This window comes from Equus przewalskii, chromosome 29 (genome assembly GCF_037783145.1).
Source record: "Equus przewalskii isolate Varuska chromosome 29, EquPr2, whole genome shotgun sequence".
In the NCBI taxonomy this organism is placed as follows: domain Eukaryota; kingdom Metazoa; phylum Chordata; class Mammalia; order Perissodactyla; family Equidae; genus Equus; species Equus przewalskii.
The window spans coordinates 26,457,215-26,469,800 of record NC_091859.1 but is presented as its reverse complement, the minus strand read 5'-3'; the positions used below and the strand labels follow the sequence as shown (position 1 = coordinate 26,469,800).

Genomic DNA, 12,586 nt, shown 5'->3' with positions numbered 1-12,586 from the left:
TCCAGCATTTGTTATCTCCTGTCTTTTTGATGATAGCCATTCTAATAGGTGTGAGGTGATATCTCACTGTGGTTTTAATTTGCATTTCTCTAATGACTAGTGATGGTGAGCATCTTTTCATGTACCTGTCGGCCACTTGTATATCTTCTTTTTAAAAAATGTGTATTCAGGTCCTTTGCCCATTTTTTAATTGCACTGTTTTTTGCTATTGAGTTGTATGAGTTCTTTATATACTTTGGATATTAACCTCTTATCAGATATATGGTTTGCAAATATTTTTTTCCCGTTCTGTCTGTTATCTTTTCACTTGTTGGTGTTTTCTTTTGCTCTGCAGAAGCTTTTTAGTTTGATGTAGTCCCACTTGTTTTTTTTTATTTTGTTACTTGTGCTTTAGTTGTGATTTCCATAAAATCATTACCAAGACCCATGTCAAGGAGCTTTTTTCCTATGTTTTCTTCTAGGAGTTTTATGGTTTCAGGTCTTAACATTTAAGTCTTTAATCCATTTTGAGTTAATTTTTCTAGGTGGTATGAGATCAAGGTCAAGTTTCATTCTTTTACGTGTGGATATCCAATTTTCCCAGCCCCATTTATTGAAGAGACTGTCTTTTCACCACTGAGTATTCTTGGCTTCCTTGTTAAATATTAGTTGACCTTATATGCTTGGGTTTATTTCTGGCCCTCAATTCTAGTCCATTGGTCTATTTGTCTATTTTTATGAAGGAGGCATTTTTAATAATTGAATTATTATCTTGTGTCCTTTGCTTAGGGTGTTCCAGTGATGGCAATAAGAAACAAAATGATATCAGAAGGACTAGACCCAGAACTTCTTGAGTAAGTAATTCTTCTAATGTAATGATATTTCTGCCAAGATGTTGAATTTATCAGTCAGAATAAAACATTTCAAGTTCTCCAGTTTTTTTCCCTATACAGTGTGTTATGGTTGAGGAAACCACCTTCATAAGTAGTGTCTCTGCTATGTTACAAAAATGAAAAATCTCCCCTGTGCCTTAGCATGTTTTAGGAGTAGTTTCATTAGAACAGTGATGAATCTATATATCCAAAAGAGAGGGAATTTGATGGCAGTTTTGTTGCGGTAGTGTCTATAAGAAGCAGTGTTTTTTCTCTTTCCATGCTACCTTTTCTTTTCTTTCTTTCGTTCTTTTAATTATCTACTAGACTTTTGTTTAAGACCTTAATATTCAGGAAATTTACTATACCATGACTTAGGTTGAGCCATGTTGAAAACTAAACAGGGTAAAGCCCCTCTAGGTCCACGTTAATGCTTATTATGAAACTAGATACCAGTTTACATGAGTTTTATAAAATATTTTTTGGGGAATTCTGAAAAATTCTGGCTCAGAAATTTGGCAATAATTTATTCCATCTAAGCAAACCTGGCTCATCCTGGATAAAATATATCTTAATGGATTGCTCAGAACTAGTCTGTTTTGCAAGTATATGGATACTTGTGAAGAGTCGTCACTGTTTGGGGTTTTAATTTACCCCAATGTATTAGGCTGTGTTATCCAGGCATTCATACTGTACTAGCAGTATATGCTGAAATTTTTCTTGGCTCTTAGCCCTTTAAGAAAATGTGTGCATTTTGGAGGTAAAACACCATAAAACAGTCTTCTTCTCATATTTTATCTTCCAAAATATGAAATTTAAGCAATTTTTTAAAGTCTGCAAGAACAGATTTCTAACATGTATCTATATTTAGTATATATTCAAGTAGCAAACAGTTCATGTACAATGACATGAATTGGTAATTTGAACTAAAGCATCTCCAGGATTTTTGGCATTTGTTCTGGAAGTTGTTTCTGATACACACTTTAGAAGCAGATGTACTGTGACATATATTTTAATATGAATTGAACATATGGGTCCAATCCATTTTGTTACTTGTTGGAATATATGTTATAAATATATTTAATGTTGACCATGACCTCTTTTGCTTCTGGAAATACACAGTAGACCTTCTGCAGTAAAAGAAAGCTAAAATGACCTTTAAAATGATGATTTTTCTCTCTAGAGAAAATGTAATAAATGGAAAACTAACAGCCCTATAAGCATCAACATATACTGGATATCCAATGTCTTTATCCCCTACTGGCTTCATTTCATAAGTAGGTTAGGCCAGCCCAGCCTAAACTTACTTCATAATCCTTTACTTCAACCAGCTACCCACACTAGTAAATTGAAAGTCATCCTTGATTATGCCCTCTTCGCTACCCCTTACTATGTCAGTTACTATGATTTTCTCATTTTTAATATATCTCACATCTGACCACATGCCTCCCTGCCCATTACTCTTTAGTTCAAGCCCTCATCATTTCTCGTCTGAATTATTGTAATAGATCCTGATTGGTTTCCCTGTTCTCTTTCAATCTGTCAGCAGAGCCTTAGTAGATCTGTTCACACTTGATTCTTGCTTCAGATCTTTCTGTGACTCTCCACTGCCTTCAACATGTAGTCTAACATCTTAGAATTGCATATAAATGCTTTTATCATCAAGACCCAGATTCTCTCTCTAGCTTCATTTCTTGCCACTCTTCCCTACATCCCTGTCTCCTGCAGCTGTGGCAAACTACTCGCAGTTCTCTGAATGTATTATTTTCCTATTCTCTTTTGGTGTCTTTGAATGTTTTTTTCCTTTCCATGGAACTCCCTTCCCCCGTCTTATTGGCCTGGCTAATTTCATATTCTTCAAAACTCTATTTAGGCATCGCCACCTTAACAAGTCCATGGGTGACTACCAAGGAGAGAACCTCCAGCAGCCCCAATACTTCCTTGATGTATCTCATTTAGCAAGTTTGAGGTCATGTCATTGTCTGTAAATGTTGAGAAACATTTAGTTGCAAGGTGATGCCAAGTTTTAGGGTAGAATTCCAGTAACCGTTAACATTGCCTTACAGAAAAGCTGTTCCTCAACCACAGCCTGGAGCCTGAATTCTGACCCATTACCTCATATGTACATGCCGTTGGTCACACGGGGCACTGGTTGGAGTGGGGGTGACTCATTATAACCTATCACCACTACTACTAGAAAGCCAGCTCCAACAACATTTAGCCAGATATGATAAGTGGAATCAACTGCGTTGTTAAAGAGAATTCTGACAGTTTGGGAATCACGTTTACATAAATGTTAAGGAGGCTCACTTTGGGAGAAAAGTCTGAGATGGTGAAGAAGCAGAATATGTGACATCTGAGGGAAGGATATACTTTTATTTAGAATCTTAGGTACATATTAAGCTTCAACCAAGAACTTTCAGTAAAGATTGTTCTATTTTCTTTTAAAGTATAAACATAAACATACGAAAGTATATGCACTTTTTTTTATTAGCCTCAGATAGTAAGACAGACTCATATAACTGTTGGAAGAAACAGTTGGAAGAGACGATGTAGATCTGTCTGCACTGAGCAAAGAGCAAAACAGGCTGATGCAGAAATAGATACGGATCAGAAAATACATTGTTATGTGATTGGCTTGTGTCCATAAAAATTCGTAAGTTAAGAGTACGTAATTTTAAACTAAAACTGTTTATGTGATAAGAAAGAAGGGAGCCTAACTATTTTCCTAGAAAAATGACTATCATTGAATTTTAGAAACTCTATAAAACTGAAGAAAATGGCTGATATTTACCAAATAAATAGTACTTGTTTGCTACTTTTAAGTGTTTAATTATTTTTAAAAATCCAAGTTATTGAAAGTAACAGTAGTTCTTAGATAACCAAGAATTAGTCATGTTTAACTTGTAAAAATTAGTTTCTAATGCCACTGAAATAAAAAGATATGTGAGAATACCTTTGTTGTCATCATACTCAAAAGAGTTTAAGGGGAAAGAAAAATGGAAATTTTATGGTTAATCGGTTTTAGTTTTGCATTCAGAAATATAGAACGGGTAAATTGTGCCATATAAATTCTTTCAGTCAGTGCCTAGATTTTCTTACCAGGAAAAAAAAAAAAAAAATCAAGTTTCTCCCCTATCCTGTTCTGTACTTACATTTATGTCCCAGAACTAAGGTTACTATCATTACCTAGTAATTACTACTTTTACTGCTTTAAGGTGCATAGACTAGCCTCTGGAACTGCCTATCAGCAGGAGATGAAATTCATGATGGTTAAGGCTCAGGCTAAGGCAGACTTTAGAAATGATCTGCTTCCTGGGGTTCAGATTCTGCCCTGCCACTTTCTAGCTATCTGACCCTGGACCTAATCTCTCTATGCACCGTTTCTCTCTGTGAAACTACTGTGCGGTTTCCTCATCAGAAAAATGGGAAATAGAAGAGTTGTTCAGACTAAGTAGGAGAATGATGTAAACAGTTAGCACAGCTCTGGACAAGCAGTAAATGTTCAATAAATGTTAGTTGTGATTTATGAATGTTTTAATGGAGGAATATGTGGAAAGTTCTAAACAATTGGATTTACCAGGCTTTGGCATCACAACTTGTTTCTAATCCTATAGTTGCCTGAATACCATTGTGTTTTCAACAAAGACATATATAATATACACAGAGTAGTTATCGTTCTGAATTACACTCTTTTCTCAAACTGAAAAATCTATATTTTAAACTTTGCGGTAAAGAACAGACTTCTGAAACTGAAATTCAGCTGGTCACACTCTAGTGTGAAGGTACAGTTTGTAGCATATTGATTTGGCTAAAGAAAGCATGTAATTGAGTTCAAATTACTGTGCAGGCTTTGAACAGAACCAGCACAGTTGGCATTTGTCCTGGAGATATCTATTTAAAAGACATTTACACCCTCCTCCCAGACTGTGGAATGACCTCTCATGTTTGCCAGAAATAAAAGTAACCACCTCAGCTTGCTTATCACTGAGACAGAGGGGATTTATTAATGTTAACCAAAAGGAGACTGGAAGGCAGGAAAACTTTCTGTTAATTATATTCAAGGCAAGTCAAGAAGATTTTCCTGCCCTGTAAGGGGATTTCTTATCTGCCAATGATCTTTGTCTACCTCCTGCTACACAACATAGTGGATTAAAGGTTGGGTTTCGGCTAGTTGAGGACTGAATAGACCCCAATTCCCCAGCTGGACAATTCCAAAAATAGATTTTTTTACAGGTTTCATTTTTTTTAGTTCTTGCTGAGCTAGGATCCCATTCAATGTAATTGCCAGTCCTCAGCCATTGGCTGGCAGACTGGCTAGACAGTATAGGACAGGAAAAAACAATGTCAAAAAAATTGTTGGTCTCCACTGTTGGAGACCTTGTTCACAAGAGTGAGAGAGAGAATAAAAATATCAAAGAGCTGGTTTTAAAAAGCAGCTGTGGTCTGCCAATGACTAGCAAAGAAGACATAGGGGAGCTGCTGGGAAGTAAAGAACCCCAAGATAAACAGCAGAAGCCCCTCTTAGCTAGGAAGCCTGCCTTTCTTTTTCTTTATGATATTAGGCACTACATTGTTCCCCTGGTTGCAGGAATCTACTTATCACAGCAAAGGACAGGATGTATCTACCTTGATGAGCATTCAGAAGAGAAAAGACCAAAGGATGTGTAGTTTAAGTAAATGTAATGCTGAAATAAGTCTTGCTACTATAATATCAAAGTCGAAATTGTCATTTTTTTTTTAACTACTTCAGAAGTCTTTTTATAGTCGGCGGATTCTCAGTTCTGGAATCTTAGCGTTTTGCTCTTAAGATCACCCGTTGCCATTTCGTAGAGCTCTGACAGAACACCACTAATGGACAACAGTGTCATGTGACATTATACCTTTATGTGTGCTATGCTTGATATTGAAAAGTGATTTGAATGATAACTACTGCACCCACTCCCACAGCCGCCTCCTCAGCAGTATTTTTACTAACAATGTTTTTGGTACTTAATCTGCTTTAAATTCAACTATTTCAAATTTAAGAAAATGAAAAATATTTAAAAACTATCTACATAAATAAATGTTTTTCTAAAGAATGTTTATATTTTTGTATCCTTAAAGTGACTACAGTTTTGAACACAAATATAAATCTCTCTTTAATGAAAACAAATTAAACCAATGATATTTGTATTTTAGAACTCTTTTCGTGTTCAGGATCACAGAAACCAATTAAAACCAGCTTCTGCAAATAGGGAAGGTATTGACTCATATAGCTGAGAAGTCTAAGTAGGACAGGATCAGGGGCTCAGTGTCATTAGTGCTGGCTGGCTGCCTGTCTGATGTTCTCTCTTTCCCAGCACCTCATTCCACTTTTTTTTTTTCCTGAGGAAGATTAGCCCTGAGCTAACATCTGCCACCACTCCTCTTTTTGCTGAGGAAGACTGGCCCTGAGCTAACATCCGTGACCATCTTCCTCTACTTTATATGTGGGACGTCTACACTGCATGGCTTTGCCAAGCACTGCCATGTCTGCACCAGGGATCCGAACCAGCGAATACCGGGCTGCTGAAGCAGAACATGCAAACTTAACCACTGTGCCACCAGGCCAGCCTCTCATTCCACTTTTTTGTTGTTATTAGTGCCCTCAAGTAGATTCTGACTCCTAGTGCCCCTGTGTACAGCAGAGTGGAACCCGGCCTGGTCTTTTTGCACCATCCTCTCACCTTCCAACACTGTATCAGACAGTGCTCTGCTGCTATTCATAGGGTTTTCCTGGCAAATTTTTTCAGAAATGGATGACCAGTTCCTTCCTACATTCCACCTTTACTCCTTCGTATAATAACCCACTTCTCTCCTACTGCTGATGAGCTTCTGCCCTGAAGCCAAGGAATTAGCAATTGAAGGCTTTACTATTGCTAGTTTTTGCCAATTGAATGGAAACGAACCCATTCTTCTCCATAATGTGTAGCTCATTTCTAGGGAAACATTCACTTGGCCCTGCTTGGGTTATGTGCCCTCCCATAAATCAGTCTCTTCTCTCCAGGGGAGGGGATTCTTGTGATTGGCCAGGCCTGAGTCATGTGATTGAAACAAGGCAGGGGGAAGGGAGGGAATAAGGGCATCAGGGATTGTGGGTAACAGCTTTATTTGCTTCCCATAAATGGGAGAAAAGTGGTTGTCAGTAATAACCTTTGCATACAGCATCTAGGATGCTAAAAAGTACTGATTTGTGTATGTGTAGTCTTTCCTTCTCCTTTCTAAATTTTAGCTTATTTTTAGTTAAAGTCAACCTAGTAACTTCTTTGAAAATATCTGTTTTTTAAGATGATTTAGACTTAGAAATGAGTTTAAACTTAAACTTTTTAAAAATTTGCTTTTATTAAGACTTTTAATGATAATCTTGCTGCCACAAATTATATAAATATGCTTATTAAAATGTAGCTACCAGGCTAGTGTTTTTTATTGTAACCACTAAAGACTGAGATTTTTTTAAAAATATGCATGATGCATCATGAATATACTTCTGACATATGTTTTTCTGTATTTTGCTAATATACTTTTTTTTAGCATTCACTTCTATATTTAAAATATTGAGAGTTTTATAAAGTCCTCATTTCCAAATTTTAGTAGTGAAGTGTGTTTCCTTTGGATTATGCAAGCTAAACTTAAGGCTAGTAGTTAAAGTAGCAACCTTTCAAACGTGTTTAAAACTTGTTTCATGAAAAATGCTTAAAATGAAAGGGTCGTTTGTCATAGGATCAAGTAACAGCATTTCTGATCATAACATAGAAAGCCCAATTTCTGTTTCCGCTAAAAGAATATGAATATACAGTCTAGAAATGATGGTATTGTTACTATCATTACTATTACTATTGACATTTGTGTAAGGCTTTATAACATAAAATATTTTCATACATATTACCTCATCTGATTCTCATGGTTTCTTGAATTTTTCTTTTTTTATGTCTAAAGAGAACTAGTGTTTACTTTTTCTTTTGTTTTCATAGCAGTTCCAATTCAAAGTGGCATAAAGTTTATTTAAATGAATGAGGACAAACGATAACAAGTATTAGTGAGAATACAAAGAAATTGGAACTCTGTGCACTATTGGTGGGAATGTAAAATGATGTAAACAGTATGGTGGTTCCTCAAAAAATTAACCTTAGAATTGCCATGTGATCCATCAGTTCCACTTCTGGGTATGTAACCAAAGCAGCAAAAAGCAGGGACTTGAATAGATATTTGTATACCCATGTTCATAGCAGCATTATTCATAATAGCCAAAAGCTAGAAGCAACCCAAGTGTCCATCAAGAGCTGAGTGGATAAGTAAATGTGGTATATACATACAATGAAATATTACTCAGCCTTAGAAAGGAAGGAAATTCTGATACATACTACAAGATGGATGAACATTGAAGACATTATGATAAATGAAATAAGCCAATCACAAAAAGACAAATATTGTATGATTCCACTTATGTGAGATACTTAGAATAGTCAAATTCATAGAAACAAAGTAGAATAGTGGTCGCTAGAGACTAGAAGCAGAGAGGAATGAGAAGCTATTGTTTAATGGATACAGAGTTTCAGTTTTTCAAGATGAAAGGAGTTCTGGAGATCAGTAGTGGTGATGATTACACAAAAATGTGAATGTCCTTAACACCAATAAACTGTACACTTAAAAATGGTTAAGATGGTAAAATATGTGTTATATATATTTTACCACAATAAAGAAAATGAAAAATAAGAATAGTGAATAGGACAGACATTAACCCGTGTTGGCGAGGATATAGACAAATTGGAACCCTCTTATATTGCTGATGGGAATGTAAAATGAACATCCGCTGCAGAAACCATTTTGGCACTTCATTAAAAAGTTAAACAGGGGCCAGCCCAGTGGCACAGTGGTTAAGTGTGCACGTTCCGCTTCAGCCGTCCGGGGTTTGCCGGTTCGGATCCTGGGTGTGGACATGGCACCACTTGGCAAGCCATGCTGTGGCAGGCGTCCCACATATAAAGTGGAGGAAGATGGGCACGGATGTTAGCTCAGGGCCAGTCTTCCTCAGCAAAAAGAGGAGGATTGGCAGCAGATGTTAGCTCAGGGCTGATCTTCCTCAAAAAAAAAAAGGTTAAACATAGGCGGCCAGCCCCATGATCAAGTGGTTAAAGTTCTAGGCACTCCACTTCAGTGGCCCAGGGTTCACCGCTTCAGATCCCAGGTGCAGACCTACTCCACTCATCAGACATGCTGTGGATGCGTCCCACATACGAAGTAGAGGAAGATTGGCACATATGTTAGCTGAGGGCTAATCTTCCTCAAGCAAAAAAGGAGAAGGATTGGCAATGGATGTTAGCTCAGAGCGGATCTTCCTCACACACACACAAAAAAGTTAAACATGGAGTTACCATACAACCCAGCAATTCCACTCCTAGGTATATATGCAAGAGAACTGAAAACAAAAACTTGGACACAAATGTTCAGAACAGCATTATTCATAATAACCAAAAAGTGGAAACAAGCTAAATGTTCATCCAACTGATGAGTGGATAAGCAAAATGTGGTGTATCCACAGTGGGATAGTATTCACTATAAAAAGGAATGAAGTACTGATAAATGCTACAGCATAGACGAAACTTGACATTATGCTAAGTGAAAGAAGCCAGATACAAAGGCCAAATATTTTATAATCCCAGTTATAGGAAACGTCCTAAATAGGCAAATCCATAGATACAGAAAAGAAGATTAGCAGTTGCCAGGGGCTAAGGGTAAAAGAAAATGGAGTGTCTGCTGATGGGTATAGGGTTTCTTTTGGGGGTAATGAAAATGTTCTGGAATTAGACAGTGGTAATGTTTGCAAAACCTTGTGAATATACTAAAAAAACACTAATTTGTACACTTTAAAATGGTGAATTTTACGATATGTGAATTATATCTGAATTAAAAAATAAATGACTAAAGAATCCCCAGCTTAGTTGTGCAATTTCAGTGAAAACCTGTATTTCATATAACTTTTCTCTACCCTCCACCTGTTGCTCCTGCCAAATGGTCTAATCTCATCTACTGTGGCATCCCAATGTACCTTACGCTCTAGCTACCAAATGAATTGTAGTTCCCAAATGCAGCATGTCACACCATTCCCATTTTTTTTTCTGTATTTAGAACACTCTCATCCACACTTAATCTCACCTTTTCCTTATCTGGCAAACCCCTACTCATATCCCAAAACCCTTCACAGGTGTCTCCACCTCTCTGGAACCTTCTCTGATCAACCCTAGTAGAGTGAATTACTTTTCTTTTCACAGAAGCATAGTTAGTACAACTGTATTTGTGTATATCACCCTGTGTAACAATAGTTTGTGTGCATTTCTGTCTCCCCCACTAAAATATCAGTTTCTGCAGTGTAGGAACTACTTGTTATTCATCTCTGTGTCTCCAGCACATAACATACTTGCAAATAGTGGTTGCATAATGATGATGAGAATAGTGATAATAGACAACGTTTATTTAGTACACTTACTGTGTGCCAGATACTATTGAATACACTTTACATTTAGTAATTCATTTTAATCATCACAACAATGTAGTCAGTCAGTTGGGTTCAGAGCGGTTAAATAGCTTCCCCAGAGTTGCCCAACAAGTAAGTAGCAAGGCTGGGATTTGAACCCGTCTGGCTCCAGAGTCTGTGTTCTTAACTGCTGTGCTATACAGCATCACGTATATCCAAAAATGATTACGTGCATAAATTAATTAATTTCGTAATTTCACTCCATTCTAGGCCTAAGCTGCCTTTACCCTTAAGTAGCATTTATTTTAGGGGAGTAGTGTAAGTTGTTTTGTTCGTTTGAGTTGTCATAGATAGTAATATAATTTTGATGTAGTATTCAAATAATTCCCTCTGGTAATTTTTTCCTTTTTAACAAAGTGAGGACAGTAAGAAATTAACTATATAGCAAAGAGAAATATACTGGGGAAAATGTACCCAGTATTCATGCGCACCAGTTCTGGAGTTCTTGCTGCTTTGGAAAGTAATGAAGACTGTGTTCCCGTGTTAGTATTTTAGGCAGATGGAGCATCAGTGAAAACCTAGAAATGCTGAACCCAGTCCTAAAGTTTTACTTATTAAGTAGATTAAGTAGATGTGACTTCCTGATAGACATAATCTAAAATTGTACAGCAGAGCAAATGGGTTTATATTTGACTGCTAGGAAGCAATGCCAGCTTTCTTTCTGTTTTGTTGCATGCCAAAAATGATATTAAAAAACATAAACTAAATCTCAGCCATAATTTTTAATACCTAAAAGTAAATAATAGACTCTACATTTTCTGACTTTATTAATAGTAATTGTATTTGTGGCAAAGAACAGTTTTATTTGTTGGTGTCTTTAATCCTTAATAAGAATCAAGGAGCCCGAGGGAGAAATAAGTCTGGTAGTTTTTAATTTTTAAGGCATAGCAGCTATATTATTCTTCCCTTCTCTCTTAGTTTCCCAAAAAAGTATACTTTCCTTGCCTAATTTACTTTCCTGGTAGGAGTGAAAAGAGGCTGAGTGATAGTGCCACCATGTTGATTTGCTGACAAACACTGTGAGATCTATCTGGTTGACTGTTCTAATGTGACACCATTAAAAGTTCATTTTGTTTATTATAGCACATCCATGCAAAGTTGGAATTTAACCATTCTCATGTCTCCTTATTGTGCCTAGGGAATCTTCTAGATACTATTTTTACCAACTCATACTTTTTACATTCATTTTCTGAAGACAAAGCATAAGTGAAAATATTCAACAGACATTAGGAACCTTCCTAGACCGGGCAGTCTCCTTCCCTGCAGAATTTCCATATTGCCTGTCTTTCTTAGTAGCCATTCTTGAACTCTCTTCCATTTTTAAATTTCTCCCTGCAGCTTTCCTGAACGTGAAGGTTTTCCTTTTCTTTCCATTTCTAGCTTTCCTTTTTCTGTACCCCATGTACACTTGGAGGCTCCAGGCATCTAGCCCTGGTCGTGCCACCCTCTCCAGATCTCATCTCTGTCTGTAGTCGGGTCTCCATGGTAATAAGAAGCAGAAAGTGCTGAAGTAGCACACTCTGGAAGGACTGGCAAGAGAAAACAGTGCCATGGCCTGTACAGGAATAGCACTTAATCCGCCTGCTGCTGGAGAAGCACGCCGCGGTGGAGAGCGCGAGACTCTCTCCGTTGAGGACGTGGACTTGGCAGATTTATTAGCAGCGATTTTCTAGGATGAACCTAATTCACAGTTAGTAAGTGCTTTTTTTCAATTGGAAAAACCTTTAAAGTTTTTTTCCTTCTTCTCTTTCAGGAAGCCAGATGCTCCAGTGCCTGATGGTGAAGGTGAAAAAAATACAGAAGAAAGTTCAGATAGCGAGTCTTCTTTTAGTGACTAAGCTGGAGAGCCTGACCTTGAACTCTTAGTCATAAAAACGTCAAATGATCACCTATCTACCACCGAGCTTGCTCTATGTTAAAAAATAAAGCATTATAATAACCTGGCAGTATGTCTTGTTACCAAAATAAAGGGCCTTGAACTGAAAAAATAGAATAGCCTAAATTAAGTGCAATTAGTGCTGTAAGTACTAGAATGGAATATTTCAGGGATACAATGAGCATTTAAAATGAAGTCAATGTTAGTTTAGTGATCAAAAATAGCCTCAATGCAGGGGCTGGCCTGGTGGCGTAGTAGTTAAGTCCATGCACTCCACTCTGGCAGCCAGGGGTTCTCAGGTTCAGA

At 37.1% G+C, this 12,586-nt stretch overlaps 1 protein-coding gene across 3 annotated transcripts in view; it reads left to right on the top strand.

Annotated features, from left to right (window-relative positions):
- WASHC3 (WASH complex subunit 3) overlaps nt 1-12,350 on the top strand; it is a 43,403-nt gene extending 31,053 nt beyond the window's left edge. For all 3 annotated transcript variants that reach the window (XM_008517638.2, XM_008517639.2, XM_008517637.2), the window contains exons 6-7: nt 769-833; nt 12,158-12,350. In XM_008517638.2, coding sequence (XP_008515860.1) covers nt 769-833; nt 12,158-12,242 — 150 coding nt within the window. In that variant the 3' untranslated portion in view covers nt 12,243-12,350. The remainder of the gene's footprint in view (nt 1-768; nt 834-12,157) is intronic.
- The last annotated feature ends 236 nt before the right edge of the window (nt 12,351-12,586 follow it).